Below are 17,006 nucleotides of genomic sequence, written 5' to 3' on the forward strand. Positions count from 1 at the left end.
AAAATAAGCACATTTTCAGCATGTACACTGCCCACTTCTCTTCACATTTTAATTAAGATGCTGATTTACACGTACCGTTTAGCTGAAATATTAATTGTAAAAATGTACAGCGATGGTGGTCAAAGGATTCTGTTCGTAATGTTGGTCACGATAACCCCGCCCCTGACGCAAGCGGTTCGTACTTGGTTCCTTATTTAGCCCAGCTCTGTTGTGATGCTAGTTATTAAGAACCACTTTCCCTGGGGGGTGTTCCATTAACGTCGATTAAGGAAAAGCGAGACTTATTCCGCCAAGTCTCACTTACTTTAGCGAGAGTTCCGTTCCATTAAGGTGGCTTATTCTAGTTCTAGCTACGTAACCAATGTAACTTATACTTCGGGACTAGCCTGATCCGTGTCAGGCTAAAAGTCAAGCTAAACTAAAATGTGTTGCAAATAATTTCAAACAGACGGAAACAGAATCCGTTCCGTCGAGTAAATTCCTGCGCGCAAAGCACTGAAGTCCGTGTTAGTGATGGGAAGTTCGGATCATTTTACTGATTCGGTTCTTTGAATCTCGTTCAGTAAAATGAACAAATCTTTTTTCGAGTCATTCGGTCATTTCAACGGACGGACGGGTTATCCGTCCACTGCAAACACGCAAATTTCTGCGAAGAAATTCCTGCATTAAAATAATGTATCATGACAGTTTGTATGATTTGGTCATTTATTATCACACTAGCATTTAATTATCACGGCAAACAATTACACTGCACTAAACTGTAAGTGTAAATGTAAAGTGAAAATAACAAATGCAGTCAGTATGATGACTTGAGCGAATATCATTCACGTCTTACTAAAACAGCGGCCACGCGAAAGGGAATGAGGAAACTGTTTCCTCTACTAAAAAATACAATGCGGGTCACGTGAAAAAAGGATTCAAAGACTCGTAGAAAGACCGAGTCGGGAAATGAACGAATCGTTTGTTTCCTCCAGTACAGAGCCTATGCAGGTCCCGTGAAAAATGATCCAAAGACTCGTAGAAAGACCGAGTCGGGAAATGAACGAATCGTTCGTTTCCTCTAGCTACCAGTACAAAGCCTATGCAGGTCACTTGAAAAATGATCCAAAGACTCGTAGAAAGACCGAGTCGGGAAATGAACGAATCGTTCGTTTCCTCTAGCTACCAGTACAGAGCCTATGCAGGTCACGTGAAAAATGATCCAAAGACTCGTAGAAAGACCGAGTCGGGAAATTAACAAATCGTTCCCTCTAGCGTTTCCTCTAGCTACCACTACAGAGCCTATGCAGGTCACGTGAAAAATGATCCAAAGACTCGTAGAAAGACCGAGTCGGGAAATGAACGAATCGTTCGTTTCCTCTAGCTACCAGTACAAAGCCTATGCAGGTCACTTGAAAAATGATCCAAAGACTCGTAGAAAGACCGAGTCGGGAAATGAACGAATCGTTCCCTCTAGCGTTTCCTCTAGCTACCACTACAGAGCCTATGCAGGTAACGTGAAAAATTATTCAAAGACTCGTACCCTCTCGTTGAGAGGACTCGTTACTCCCGAGTACTTGCAAGGATTCGTTCAAAATGAACGAATTGTTCACGAACGACACATCACTAGTCCGTGTTCGGAAACGTAAATTCAGACTTTTTGAAGTGCAGACATGAATGATTTACGTGTTTACTTCATCTCCAGAAAATATATCAATTTAATTAAACAAGTTAAGAAATAATGTCACTCTAACTGTTTTCAAAAGCCATTGGTTATTGACATAAGGCCTTAGTAACTAAGCAAAGCGTCTAGACAAGTTACAATCAATTGGCGTATCCATTCTTTGACAACCCTGTGGTGGATGAAGGTGCTCAGATTATACAAAGAGCGTTTATCCCACCAGCCCCAAGGGTCTTCAGAGACAGAAGTAATGCTTCCCTGACCAGTATCTGTGGAAGAAGTATAGGTTCAGCAGGCCCAGCATAGTTTATCTAGATAGATTTAATTGTCATTCTTAAAAAAAAAATATATATATATATATAAAATAACACTTTAGCAACTCTTAAGGATGGCAATGAACACAAGAGCAGCCTACCATCCTTTGTAAAAAGTAATAGAAAGGAGAGTAGTAGACTATAATAGTGGAAAGGAGGGTAGTGGACTGCAGTCTATGTAGGTAGGCCTAAACTATGTAGTCTGCTGGAATCACACACAAGGAAGCAAAATCACTGTAGCCAAGCCTTGACACTGTTCAGTCTGTCTGCATCTCTGTGTGTCTTTGCATGTGGGACATTCTTGAACGGGAAACTATGCCAGGAAATATGAAGGGTATACCTTGCTCCAAAGCAGTACCTGATTATTAGTAGATTAGTATTATCATCAGTTTTTCAGGTAATCTTGAAACACAATGAATCAAGGAGACTTTTTATTCAATTGTATAAGGTATTTTCATTGTTTAAAGTAGCCTATATGTTGACAAGCCTCTATATTACCTCTCCTTCTGGCTTCCCCAATATTATAGGTGCAATATACTGTCCCCATGGGTGTATCCAGGCCCACTGGAAGACTCAGGGGATGACTGTGGTGCCCCCATGGTTGAAAAAGCATTTCTAAAATAGTATCTACAGTGGCAAAAATGAGACCAAGTGCCCTACTGTCTGCCATTCACATTGTGAAATATGCTTGAGTGACCAGGGTGCCCCTTAACGCAATAAATGATAGTGTGCCCTCTATAAATTTCAAAACATGTCTTAATGAGTTCCTTTATAGCAGAGAAAATGTGATGCAGTACCCTATAAGGTTTCCTTACAATGGTCTATATTTGACTGTTCCCGTGCCCTTACTTCCAATGGAAAAGGGTGCTGTTATGAAGTGCCCTTTATGCTACCCCTACATGACAGTGTCCCAAATGGTGCCCTTTCCAAAGAAGACGATTAGATGCTGTGCCCAACAGTCTCCCCTACAATGTGCCCACTAGGGCATGCTTTCCCAAAGTGAGGCTGTGACGACACTTGGGGTGTCGTTCCATTTCCATTGTTACACTGGTGAGAGCCCATGTTGTGCAGTAGCAGCCCTTTTAATTTTTCTGCCCCTGCCCTTCAAACAGCCACAGTCTGCCACTGTCCAAGCCCCCTCTGGATCTGTGGAGGCATACTATGTTAATTGGAAATCTGGAAATATGGGGCAGCTGTCCATACACTGTCAGCCAGAATAGTAATAATTGGATTTGGATTAATGTGTAATATAATAATTATATATTCTTAGTCATGCTGAGCAATTTTAAATGACTGTTCTGCCAAGCAAAGTGTGCTACAGTTTGGGTCACCTTCTGATCTGAAAGTTTGTGCTGGATCTGTGCAATAATACTTATTTCAGTGAATCCCCATTTTAGTTATGGTTATCTTTCCCTTTTATCTTAAAGCTCAGCACTAAGCCTATCAGTTAATAAATGTGTGTGGCAAAGTTATTTTGAAGTAGGCTAATTTATTAATTTTGTTCAAGATTTGAAGACAAAAACATTATTAGCCCACATCAAGTGCCATGGCCTTCTTCAGTGTTTTGAATTTTATCCTACAATTTTCAATTGCTGCCACGTTCTTTTTTGGGCTATTAATTCTCAATCTCCTGTTGAGAATATTGGCCATAGGCTACTGTCAGAACGGTTTCAGACAGCTCATCAAATTACGCTAATTATCAGTAGGCCTAACTGCATATAGTTATGTTAAGGAGATTTGGTAGGCCTACAATTTACGCATTTTATTGGTCGTAATGGTTTGACAAGTTGTCTCCCTTGCCGTGTTAATTGCGGCAACATTGCCCTTTATGGGGACAACTCCAAAAAAACTCAAAAACTCCATTTACGCTGCTGAAAATAACGCCCCTCTGCTGGTTTACGCTTTGCTTTTTGCGACATAACTCCTCTTTTCGACGATCGCCTGATCTGGGCTGCACAGTCTAAGCTTATTGAGGTCTAGCTTGAATTAGCGTTGCCTGTTAGTGGAATGGAACGTTAGTGGAACGGCTTGAGGCTTAAGTCTAAGTTGACGTTTAACCAAATGAGACTTATTCGTGTAAGCGTGACTTGCGTTAGCGACGTTGATGGAACACCCCCCTGGTTCGGAGCCGGTGTTGTCGCCCAACTGGTTTCCACGCTAACTGGTTCCCCAGCTGTGCGTTCACATATCAGTCTTCCTCTATCACCTGATTCATCACAAATATATTACTGGCGATTTTCAAGTCGGATCGCATATTTGCTGCGGCGAATATGAAAGTATAGGCTACGTGCGCACTATATTACATCCATTCACGACAAAATAAATGGAGACAAAATAAAACATTTGCAGGCTCGCATAAAGTGGGATTCGATCGCACTAGAGCAAAAACACGTATTACACCAAAGCCCATTGCTTTACACTGCAAGCTATTCTAGCTCAGAAATGTTCTGCTAAATCGTTACGTATTTATTAACTACGTTGGCCTTCAGGAAACATCTTGTTTTGGCTTCTTCTAAAACAACTGGTTCCGATAGACGCTACCCGAATGTAGGCTACTAATCACGTATTTATATCAGCTCCTTCTTACACCACATATTAAAAATTCATACTAAGAACGTCGCTGCTAACCCAGAAAATACGATCAAAATAGCCTACGCGTAACCCTTTGATACACAACATGGGTCTATTCGTTTCCTATGCGATTTCGTGTATGGCTGAGTGTTTCTTCGCTACATCTTTTGAAATCAATTCATTTAACACCGGTTCTTACGACTGGGACACACTGCCTGCGATCTGCTGCGAAGTGCCTGGAAGCACTGCCTTTTTCTTTCGGCGCCGCGAAGCAGCTGGTCCAATTTTTTTGCCAGACGCTTGCGAAATCGGCTGCAGGATGAGAAAATACACCACATTAGTTGATATATTTGAATACAAAAATATGTTATTAAGATTTTACTACATTAATTGGAGAATACGGTGAACATTTGTAAAGTTGTAAACTTTATAATATTTTGTAAAATATTATAAAGTAATGGCAGTGGAGAAAGATGTGAGCAAAGCCATTTGGTCCGTTGTGGCAACGCTGCCGAACATCCAGAAGTTAAAGCCGGAGCAAGAACAATCTTTGATCCCCACGGAGTTCATTTGATTTTCCAGCTAGCTCTGTTAGTCGTGAAGGAGTTGGCTAAGGCGAACGCTAGCGATTGGTTATGGCAGATGGCTCTGGGCAGATCCAATAGTTTTAAACTTCAACAGAGTACCTTTGAACTTCAAGGAAGTTAATGCTTGTCAATGGAGCGAGCCCAGACTCTCTGTACAAATGAAATGTACGAGAGTATGGTTAGGACGAGGCTATGTTTATGTACCATGTCAGTGAAAAAGGAAAGCTCAAAGTAGCTGAAAGGCTTGGTGACCGGCGCGGAGAAATGTGCGTCTGGTGTGAACAGCTTTTGCTCAGTCGTAGCGATCATGGCGCTTCACGGCGCTTCAGGGCGCTTCGCAGCCAGTGTGTCCCAGGCATTACGGTGCGTGTCCACTGCAGCGACACAAATCGCTTGCAATCGCTCGCCTTCCCACAGTGCACCATGCTCGGGGGCGTGTCAGACAGATTAATGCAGAGTTGTAGTTCTCTAAAGTCACTGTTGTAGTTTGTATAACGTCATGGCAAAGTGTGCAACCTTGGGTTTACGTACTCGCAATACCAATCAAAATACAACTCAAAACTGTTTAATAGACAAACATGCTGACATGTGTAAAACCGTTTAATTATATTACTCGAAGTCTCTGCTAATCTGTCGATATGACGAGGGAGTCCCAGCTGGTCTAGCTAGGCTAGTTACCACAGAACGAAGTTACGTAATGTGACGAGACTGACTTTAATAGTATAAAAAATCCACCAGGAGCACCGACAACGTTGGCAACCCTGCACCAGGCTTATTTATTTTTGTCAATGTCTCTGTACAAATACAGAGGTGTATCGTACAGGACTGGATATACAGCCACACAAGCGATTAGTTTCTCCTCCATCTTGAAACTGAAAGCTAGAAATGTTTACCATGGTTGCTACGTTACGAGAAACAAGAAAACAATCAGATTTGGCCATCGCTAGCGAAATTCGCTCCTCATTTGCATAAAGTTGAGAAAATCTTAACCCTTGTGCTGCCTTCGGGTCACATTACCCAAAGGTTCACAACGAACCATTGTGTGTTTACCCAATTTTATCTAATACAAAAACAAATAAAAAGCATTTTCTTTTAACCTTCGCAATGTGGGGGGTCTGACACAGCCCGACGGTTAAAAAAAAATGCTTCACTTTGTTTTTGTATGCGGTAAAGTTGTCGCAATACGACGGTGGGTCACAATGACTGATGGGTCAGAATGCATCGCGTCGCTACCCACAATGCACCACGCAAGCGATTCACCTGGCTCCATTGAAAATGAATGGAAAGCATGTTGTCGTGTCGCTCGCGTTGCTGCAGTGGACCCGCACCGTTAGGCTGTCGAAAGAGAAAGAACTGGTTCGAGATTAAGCACTGGCTCCAAACCAGCACCCAAAATGCATTGGTGGAAAAGGGGTAAGTGTGTAACATTAGCGATGTAAGGGCTGAGAATGTTGCTAAAATATTTTAGCATCCCCGATGGGAAACGGAAGCTGACGTTAACTTAGGTATTCATCAGGGAATTAAAGCACATCGAATCGCAGTCTTATAATCCTCTCCTGGCGTATAACAAACAAGCAAATAAAATTGTATTCAAGATCGTTCAGCTGAACCAGGAAAGGAAACCCCATGTCTGCCAACTGTATCAGGCTCAGAAGGTGGAAGGGGATAGGTAGAAATGCATAGTTTGTCATGGAAAACCTGTTAGCGAGTAGGTTAGGTTCACAGAGTAAGTTACCATGGACACCTCTCTTTCTGGAATGCCTAGGGAACCCCGAGGTTGCCTCATTTTAGGGTTACCCAACTCAGGGTTTTCACAAAACCCGCTTTCTGGAATACCCCCCTGGTTCCAGAAAGACAGCAACAACCAGATGCCCACATCCTCTCTACGCATACAGGGCTAAAAGGCATGTTGTTGACATTTAGTTATTTAGCAGACGCTCTTATCCAGAGCGACTTACAGTAAGTTGAGAAGCTCTTTTTGACATATATGCTGAAATAAATGTCACATCCTGATAGCAACCAATAAAACTAAAGGTTTGACAGTAAAATGAAATAAATCCGATATCTGTGGGCATCGCAGGACTGTAATAAACACAACCAATCATTAAGGTCGGACTGGCACTAATGATGCGACGGCATTCGGACCAAATGTAATGATTGGACAGGCTACTTGTCTGTCTGCCTCCCAGCAGTAGTCAGGCAGCACATTCATTTGTTTTGGAGGAGTGGCTTTTAGAGGGGTGGGATATTTTGGTTTGAATCCTTTCAATCTCTAGCAAAAATGGCTAGGTTTGCAAACATTACTTAGGGAGTCAGGTGGCTGAGCGGTTAGGGAATCGGGCTAATAATCTGAAGGTTGCCAGTTCGATTCCCGGCTGTGCCAAATGACGTTGTGTCCTTGGGCAAGGCACTTCACCCTACTTGCCTCGGGGGAATGTCCCTGTACTTACTGTAAGTCGCTCTGGATAAGAGCGTCTGCTAAATGACTAAATGTAAATGTAAGATTGGACACAGTCCTATCTTGTCAGATTCCAGTTCCACAGATTCTGGCACAGTTGGATCCCTAGCTGCAACCTTGGTATGGTAATACCATGGAATACATGCAAATTAGTTAATACATTTGCATCACATCCATGTCATGCAACTGTTAGACCAAGCAGTTTCCAAACATCCAAATGACCTGTAGAGCCCTGCCTCTATTTGTTGCTGAAGGCAAATCTTTATTCTGCTTCTGTCTGCCTGTCTGTCTACACGTCTGTCTGTCTTTTTGTCTGTCTCTCTGTGTGTCTGTCTGGCTACAATTTCTGTCTATCTACCTGTCGGTCTGTCAATGCTTTCTGTCAGTCTGTGAGCCCATCTGTCTGTTTTTATGTCTGTTACGCTGTCTGTTTATGTCTGCTACGCTTGTTCTGTCTCTCTTTCTGTGTGCCCATCTGTTTGTCCCTCATTCTGTCTGTCTTTGCTTTCTGTCTACCCGTCTGTCTGCTCGTCTGTCTAACGATCTGTCTCTCTGTCTGTGTGTCAACACCTGTCTATGTCTGTTTGCCCATCTGTCAATCTGTCCATGCTTTCAGTCAATCTGTCTGTTTGCCTCTCAGTCTGTCTGTGTGTCACTGCTTTCTGTCTGTGCCCACCAGACCAAGAAAAATGGAAGCTTCTCAGTGTAAAACATGGAAACAAGATGCAAATGCAGTTCCTCTAGTTCCCTGTCCAGAGTGTGTCTGCAGGATGCAAATGTACTCCTAGTGGCCTCACTGTGAGCCTGTTAGAGGTTGTGGCCTCTTTCTGACCTTATTTATTGTACATTTAGTCATTTAGCAGACGCCCTTATCCAGAGCGACTTACAGTAAGTACAGGGACATTCCCCTGAGGCAAGTAGGGTGAAGTGCCTTGCCCAAGGACACAATGTCATTTGGCAGAGCCAGGGATCGAACCAGCAACCTTCTGATTACTAACCCAATTCCCTAACCGCTCAGCCACCTGCCTCCTTGTAGAGACTGCTAGAGGCTGTGATCTCTGCCTGGGCCTGGACCTTGGGCATCACATGTTCCAATCACCATGTCTGGTGTTGGCAGAGTTTATCCAGGCCCCCCCCCCCCCCCCCCCCATTATCATGGTGAAAAGGTATGTCTCGCCTGTCATTCAGGGGCAACATTCCTTAAAAATATTTAATAATTTTGTTGCTTTTAAGTTTTTCGTGTCACATGTATTTACTAGACCAAATTATACAAGTTTTAAGCTTCTTTAATTAGAGTGGACACATTGCTATGACCAGTGACTCTTTTCTGTCCAGTGTGTGGCTTTATTTAGTCTCCCTCTAGTGGGAAGGATGAGGGTGTGCAGGCTCTGTCACAGAACATCACTGAGGGATTGTTAGAGAGGTTTCTGACTTCACGGCTAATGATAAGCACCTTGCTGTGCCCATTGCATTGCAGGAAAATACTTGTGATAGTGGCCAGAGTGGTGCAAATTGTAGAGCCCATGCTGCAGGTGGCTTCTCCCTAACTATACAGTTCTGAATCCTTGAAGAAGGGAAGGTACAATCTTTTACCCAATTATATTGACATTAGTATTCTATCACTAATATCATCTCCTAGAATTCTTTCATGTGAAACTGGAACTTGCACACAGCAAGTTACTCTAATAACCAGTGTGCATTACTGAGGCCTATATTACACGTTGCTTTGTGTAAGGCCAGATATGAGACCAATGCCACTGACGCTCTCTGTACAGAATTGATCTCCACAGTGAACCACCCACATTGATTAACCCCTGCCCGAATACTGGTCTGCTCCTAATATGGACAAGGTTGAGGTGAGTTTACCAGTGTGCAGGGTGTTGAGGTGAGTCTACCAGTGTGCAGGGTGTTGAGGTGAGTCTACCAGTGTGCAGGGTGTTGAGGTGAGTCTACCAGTGTGCAGGGTGTTGAGGTGAGTCTACCAGTGTGCAGGGTGTTGAGGTGAGTCTACCAGTGTGCAGGGTGTTGAGGTGAGTCTACCAGTGTTCAGGGTGTTGAGGTGAGTCTACCAGTGTTCAGGGTGTTGAGGTGAGTCTCCACTTCCACTTACCGACCAGCAGCAGCCGTTGTGTCTGGTCGTATTCTTCTTGCTGCACCTTCAGCACAAGGTCAATAGTCCTACTGACTTTTCTTGCCCGCCTGTCCGTCTCTTTGTCCTCTGTTAAGTGTTCATTCTTGTTTTTCCATTGTTTTCTCTTAAGCAAAGGCTCCTGCTGGTTCTGCCTCCCACTGCCTCCATTCTGTGCCACCAAACCACTCGCATAATCCTTCGGCTGGCTGTCCACAACCACAGTCCCACAACGTCCCCCAATGCACCACCACCAGTCATGGCGCGGCATACTGTCCAAGCATTCTTTGGCACTCAGTGATACAGATAAATCTGATGTCTGGCTAGAGCCAACGTGGCCGCTAGCAGCACAAAGGCTGCAGCACATTCCCATTGTGGGAACAGATCTGTTAATACAACTGGTCAGCAAATATCTACTGAAAAATTACCCTACCCCTTACCCTAATCTGTCCTCACTGATGTCTGTTATATCACTGTTATGGACTGGCCTTGTGTTCTTGTCTGTAAGTATCACCCTAGCAGCCTTACCATAAACCAACCAAGAGCACCACCCTCAATGAAGAGAAGGAAGAACCCTGTGGATGTCACAACGTAGGACTGGTGTACCCTTGGACTTTACACCTTAGATGTAAACAGGTGTGTACACGCCTGTTGGGCCCCGATAACAGCTAGCACCACTCAATACAGGAGTCTCTGCTATAAGGTTAGGTTTAGAGAACATAGAAGGTGAGAGCAGAAACTCCAGTGGTCAGAGTATGTGTATGAGGGTTTGGGTAGAGGTCAGGTTTGGTCAAGGTTAGGATAAAGATTTGAGCCGATTTTAGCTATCATTGTACCAGCCACCAGCCTTTTGATGTCTTCACCATAATCCTTGCACCCCAAAACTGAGGCAATGCCAGGCCAACAGTGAACAGACTGACAAGCACTAGTGTTCACAAGTGAGCAGCAGAAGTTTCATTTACCTCATACATACTAAAACGATAATATTTATGTATTTTAGTACATTTAGTCATTTTTCAGTAAGGGTTACATTTTCATCCCCAGTCCAAGCCTTGTCACCTCTGTTAAAACACCCTAGAAACACCCTGCTAATGGTGTTAACATCACTAGTGAACTTTACTCTATCGAGATACTGATACGTTTCTGTCTACAGCTGTGCTTCGTTTACCAAAGGTTGTATCTGTGTGTCTGTAAGTGAATGTGTGTGTGTGTGTGCCAGTGTGAGAAAGTGTGTGTGTGCACGCATAAGTGGTTAGGCCAGAGCCAGCTGGGAACAGGCAGGGATGAATAGATACGGAAAGAGAACAATTCTGTTTGACTGTTATTTATTGCAGCAGTACTAATAATGAAACATAGAACAGTAACTGGTAACAAGACCGACACAACTGACAGAAAGGCCACAAAATGTCATGTCTGCCTACTAAAGAATATATTGTGCTTATTAAAGTTATGCATTGTGCTTATTAAAGTTATGAACTTAGAAGTGTGCTCAGGCTTAAACATTGGGTCTCACACTGGGTGTGGGAAGCAGGCTGTTCTTTGTGTCTGTATCTCTTCCTTTTCAGAATCAACCTTGAAACCGGGTGGAGACGGCACCCGAGCAGGTGGGACGCGTAGGCAAGAACGACTCCCTGATGCACGAGAGAACAAGCTCAACCCTTTTTTCATCTTTGTGTTTTAATTACACTGTATATTATATGCTGGGGCAGGGAAAGATAGCCAGTTGGACTTCGTGAACCAGCCCAAACTCTGTTGCGGGTAGGGAAACTAGACAACCCCAGAGCTCTGTACTTGTTGATTTCCAACTGCTGCATTAAAGCTGATATTATCGGACCTCTGCGACTCCAGACCACTCTTTCTAGAACACGGATTTGTGTCATTGAATACCATCATTACATATTGGAATAGACACAAATAATTTGAATCCTTCAACTGGTGACCCCGACGCTGAAAAGAGGGAGTCCAGAGGGTTCCGGCCCGACGGATCGGGAGAGAGACCCATACACCGGTACGAGGAGGCAGACGTAATCGTCAGAGGCGCCTCAACATAAAAAAAGGTAAGCAGACACCTGTTAATTCAAAGTACTGCTATTCGGAACTGAGAACCAAATTTAGACGATTACTTTGTTTCATCGTACCTAGTCAAATCAACAGAAGTGGGAAATCAACCGTTTTTATGATTCAAAATAGTTAAATTCCCTGAGGTTAAGTGTCCTCAAAATTGTTAAAGTCCATGAGGTTAAGTGTCCTCAAAGAGGTTAAGTGTCCTCAAAATAGTTAAAGTCCATGAGGTTAAGTGTCCTCAAAGAGGTTAAGTGTCCTCAAAAGGGTTAAAGTCCCTGAGGTTAAGTGTCCTCAAAGAGGTTAAGTGTCCTCAAAAGGGTTAAAGTCCCTGAGGTTAAGTGTTCTCAAAATTGTTAAAGTCCCTGAGGTTAAGTGTCCTCAAAATAGTTACATTCCCTGAGGTTAAGTGTCCTCAAAGAGGTTAAGTGTCCTCAAAATTGTTAAAGTCCGTGAGGTTAAGTGTCCTCAAAATAGTTAAATTCACTGAGGTTAAGTGTCCTCAAAATAGTTAGTCTCTAAACAAGTAATATTTGTGTGGAGTCAGATTGTGTTGAATAAAAATAGAGAGGAGTATGGTGTGGTTTTTTTCTTTGACCAAGAAGTTACAGAAATCCCGAGGAGAGATGGAGAAAGGTGGGGGCTAAAAGAGTCCCGTTACTTGAGATCTTACAAAGGTGATCCCAGAGGTATTAGATGTAATTTGGTTAAAAATGAGCAAGAGAAAAAACTAAATGTATTTTTATTTGGAGTTTAATTGTAATTTGGTTTTAAAGTTTTATTTGAGAGTTTTTACTACCATGAAGAAAACGAACAATGGTTCTCAGTTGCCCCTGCCCGGAAGCGGGTCACCGGGGCCCCCCCCTGGAGCCAGGCCCGGGGGTGGGGCTTGATGGCGAGCGCCTGGTGGCCGGGCCTTTTCCCATGGGGCCCGGTCGGGCACAGCCCGAAGAGACAACGTGGGACCCCCTTCCAGTGGGCTCACCATCCGCAGGAGGGGTCATGGGGGTCGGGTGCAGTGCGAGACGGGCGGCGGCCGAAGGCGGGGGCCTTGGCGGTCCGATCCTCGGCTGCAGAAGCTAGCTCTAGGGACGTGGAACGTCACCTCGCTGGCGGGAAAGGAGCCGGAGCTGGTGCGCGAGGTAGAGAAGTTCCGGCTAGATATAGTCGGCCTCGCCGACATGTTATATCGTGTTATGTGTCTTTTTGAGACCCTAAGGATTAGAATATGTTGGGTTAGTGATAGTTTGAGAAATTGTATTGGCATTGGTGCAGTTCTTATTTATTAACGGCCTAAACGTGATTCTAAGTCCCGAGAGAAAAGTATACTTGTGAGGAAATCAGCTGTGTGAGTGAGAGTGTTTACAAAGGGTTTGAGTCCCTGAAGGTGGAGAACAAAAAAAGAAAAGTTAGGATGTATCCTGAGGGATTTTCAAAACAAAGGTTTGAGTTTTTTACACACGTGTTCATTTTTGTTTTATATGTTTTTTGAGGTTAAAAGAAGTATGAGTAACTAATGGTGTCTACTATTCAAGCTATATACAAATTACAAAAATCAAAATTTTAATTAATTTTCGGTTTGAATATTTGTAATTTATGATTGTGCAGTTATTTTCATTGAAAGTTGTGAAGTCGGAATTTAATTGTTTTTAGAAAAGAAAAGGGGTAATTGTGTCTTTATTTTCCGTCGTTGGTTATTGTTGGTTGGATTGTAATTCTAAAAAATGAATGGTCTGGAGGCAGAATTGACCTGTCCAAACATCGATTACATGAAACAAAAGTATGGTAACGGTAGATTATTGCAAATGCAAATATGGATTGATAAATGTGGATTTTAGAGTGTGGGGTCGTTTTGTTTTAAGGAACTTATTGTATTGCGAAATAGGTTCGTGGGGAGAAATAGATACACAATTTTTTTTTTAAGTGGAGAAAAGAATAGATTTTAGCCTGATTGGAGAGCTTTTTCTGATTGGATGGAGATAGGTCAGATATCTTCTGACATCTGCCATCTTTATAAATTTGCTTTGGATTCCCGCAAAGATTGAAGCTTGTGCCTTGACTTGCAATTGCCATTGTGTTTCAAAGAAGGAGAGGTTAAAGTCCTCTCCGGAACAAAGGGTTTGAGTCCCTGTTGTGTTTGGAATAAGTGGTGTTGTGGGCTATGGTCAAAGCTGATGCAGAGCGTGTTGACATGCTGTTGAAAAACATGTAGGCCAACACGAATTGCTAGGTCAATCCAAAATGCGTGCTTTAATTGTGGGAATTTGAGCAAAATGTACGTGAATGTCCAGAGATGTGTCATCTTTGTTGAAAGTTTTCTGGAAATTGTGAGCGAACTCTCGCAAAATCAGAGGGGTTCGTGACCGGAAGTTGAGTTCCGAAATGGTGGCGTACAATGTTTATCGGTTATGACACTGTTGGTAGAGGAGAGACGATTGACTTGTTTTATTGTTTTACAACTCTGTGTTAACCGTTATATATTTGATGTTAGACTTTACATCGGTCTGATTACCGCCAGAAGGCATTTGTTTTTGAAGACGGAGACATTCTGTTTTAAAAATGCTCATGTTAATTCTTTGACTGAATTCTCCACTTGAAAAGAGGCGCATGCGCTTGAGCCTAGCGGAAGTTGATTCTTTCAGTGAAGCTCATTCTGCGTGCAGTGGCCCACACATGAGTGCAAAAAAAATCCCCCCAAAAAATCACTCATTTTATAGAGAATTTGACGTTGAATTGAGAAATATATTGGTTGGAAAACAGATGTGTGTTTCTGTTTCTTTGTCAAACTTAAGAAAATATTGTGAGTTGCCATACTCTTGATTTGGAAATGATGTACAGACCGATTTTCTGTATTATGAGCTTGATTCGTTATTGAATAACGCGCTGGAAATTTAGTTTTTGGGTAGTATAATTGGTAAAAGGCCAGTTTTGGCAACAAAAGCGATATTCATTTTAAGAATTACAATCCCGGGGTTATTGAAACTTTTATAGAAAGTTATGTGTTCAAACGGAAATGTGATGTTGTTTAAGGAATATTTTTGTTTATGTCTGGAAATGTTTGATGGTTTTATTTTTAATTTTGTGGGAGTTCACAGATGTTACTGTTGTTTAAAGAAATATGTAAAGGGTTATGAAGAAGTGATTAGAAAGATTGAGCCAGTCCGAGGGACTGAAGTGTATACAAGGGGAACTAGTTAGAGAGACTGAATTGCGATTGTTGTTAAGGGCAAAGGTGCTACATATGTGTGTTTATTGCTGCTGAGATGATTTGTTGAAATGTGTTGGGTTTGGTGGTATTCATATTTACCTATTTAAATGGACTTGAAGTTGAAGCTTTGTCCAACCAGAATGCTAATACATGGGTAAACTGTCGTTCTCTGATGAGTGATATTAGGTGCATATGTAGATTTCGGAGCCTAATTTTTATGTTGAAATTAAAATAGTACTAATGGTTGATAGACTTGTAAAGAAAATCCAGGCTGTGACTGTTGGTTAATGGCTAATGGTGAAAACGTGGAGTAAGTGCATTTTGTTCTGTCCTGAGACAAAGGAGAGTCCAGGAAGTTGAATTTGCAACTATGGCAACGACATTGGCTAACAAACTAACAGACCGACAGGCGGGTACAGGCTAGTAAAGGAATTGCAGCTTGATATTTGAGATCCAGGATGAGTAACCGCATGACGCATGCGCAGATGGAAATTGAGAAATTGACTAAGACGAAAATGTAGAGAAATAGATAAATTTGAAGCGAATTTACATATTAATTTGGGTATTTTTGAAATATGTTGGGTGATGAGTATTTTGAGACATTTGCTAACAAGGTTTTGTTTGTTTGAGGACATTTTAAATGAGTTTCAGAAATTCAGAGGAAAGGTGGGGGCTACAAAAAAAAAGTCCCGTTACGATGAGTTTTACAAAGGTGATCCCAGAGGGTGTAATTCTGCATACTTATGTGAGTATTAATGGTGAAAGATGTGTCCGTTTAGATGAATTCGAAGTTTGGTGGTTTACGAATGTATGATTTAACATTTGTTCTAAATTCCTAGCCAAACTGGGAGGTAGAAGCCTTTCAGACCAGAACTTGTATTTACGAGCGGAAAATCTGTGGTGTGTGATGGTATCCATAAAAATGCAGAAATTAGACCCTGGTTCATAAATTAGTTCTAATTGGATTGGAAAAGTTATACTTTAGCAAAATTAAGTGAATAGATGGTAAACACCAACCATCTGTGTTGTTTAAAAGAAAAAAAGAGAAAAAGGTTGAGAGTTTTTGTTTTGTTCCAGAGGGCGCTGTTTGTTTGATTCGAGTTTTGAAATGCGCGATTGTTTATTTGAGTTGATTCACTAACAAAGAGTAATTGAGATAGCTGGTAAATATAGGAATATTCAAAGGTGTATACATTACATGCTTTGATAAAACTTTTGAGGAGTTAAAGAATAAGGTTTTGTTTTACGGGTTTATGTTAAATTGTGAATTTAAAGGTTTAAAAGAAAAAGGGAGAGTTTATATTTTCTTTTGTCTTAAGGGCATGGTACAATGTTTTGGGATAAACAGTTAGGCTGTGATGAGGTTGTATCATTATGGTATTGGTTCATAAAGAGGGTTATGATAATTTGGTTTTGAAATAATTTGGGAAGACTCATTAAGTCTGATAAATTGTGGTGTGATGGTTGGAACGAAGTAGCTTGTTCTGGACTGCAGCCAAAGCAAGTTATGAAGTTCTACCTATCTAACCTATATAGAAATATAGATGGGGTATAAGTTTGGCTAATGGTTACATTAAGAATATTTTATGGTCTATGTTTAATTTTGGAATCATACAGATTAAATTCTGGTTTAGGGTAGTGATGCTAGTTTTCTACATGTCTTGGAAAAAGAGAGATTTGATTTGGTGAATTTAAATACAGAAAAAAATTAAAAGGGAATCTGAAATATAAAGGTATTCATTTGAACTGTTCCTAAAGGTTTTTTTTTTAAGAAATGATAATAAGAGACTAAAAGTTGAGGTTATTCGTAATTTGGTTGTTTTCTAAAATAGTTTTATTTTATACAAATTGGTTTAAAGGTTGGTTGCTTCAGTGTAAGCTTGTTAATTCATAAAAGGGAAAAGAGTTAAAATATTTACTGATAGTTAAATACGTCATTGGTGTTACATATGATTTTGGGAAAGGTATGGAAACAGGAAGTTTCTTAGTTTGATCTGGGACACAACTTGCTGTATGCAA

The 17,006-nt window shown here is 41.7% G+C and overlaps 1 protein-coding gene across 2 annotated transcripts in view; it reads right to left on the reverse strand.

Moving 5' to 3' along the window:
- LOC134034617 (guanine nucleotide-binding protein G(olf) subunit alpha-like) overlaps positions 1 to 10,004 on the reverse strand; it is a 43,164-nt gene extending 33,160 nt beyond the window's left edge. For both annotated transcript variants that reach the window (XR_009932250.1, XM_062479059.1), the window contains exon 1: positions 9,701 to 10,004. Coding sequence is in view for 1 of the 2 variants with exons in the window: in XM_062479059.1 (XP_062335043.1) it covers positions 9,701 to 9,989 (289 nt within the window). In the remaining variant the exon portion in view is untranslated. The remainder of the gene's footprint in view (positions 1 to 9,700) is intronic.
- Positions 10,005 to 17,006: the final 7,002 nt, after the last annotated feature.

The sequence above is a fragment of the Osmerus eperlanus genome, chromosome 15, assembly GCF_963692335.1.
Source record: "Osmerus eperlanus chromosome 15, fOsmEpe2.1, whole genome shotgun sequence".
In the NCBI taxonomy this organism is placed as follows: domain Eukaryota; kingdom Metazoa; phylum Chordata; class Actinopteri; order Osmeriformes; family Osmeridae; genus Osmerus; species Osmerus eperlanus.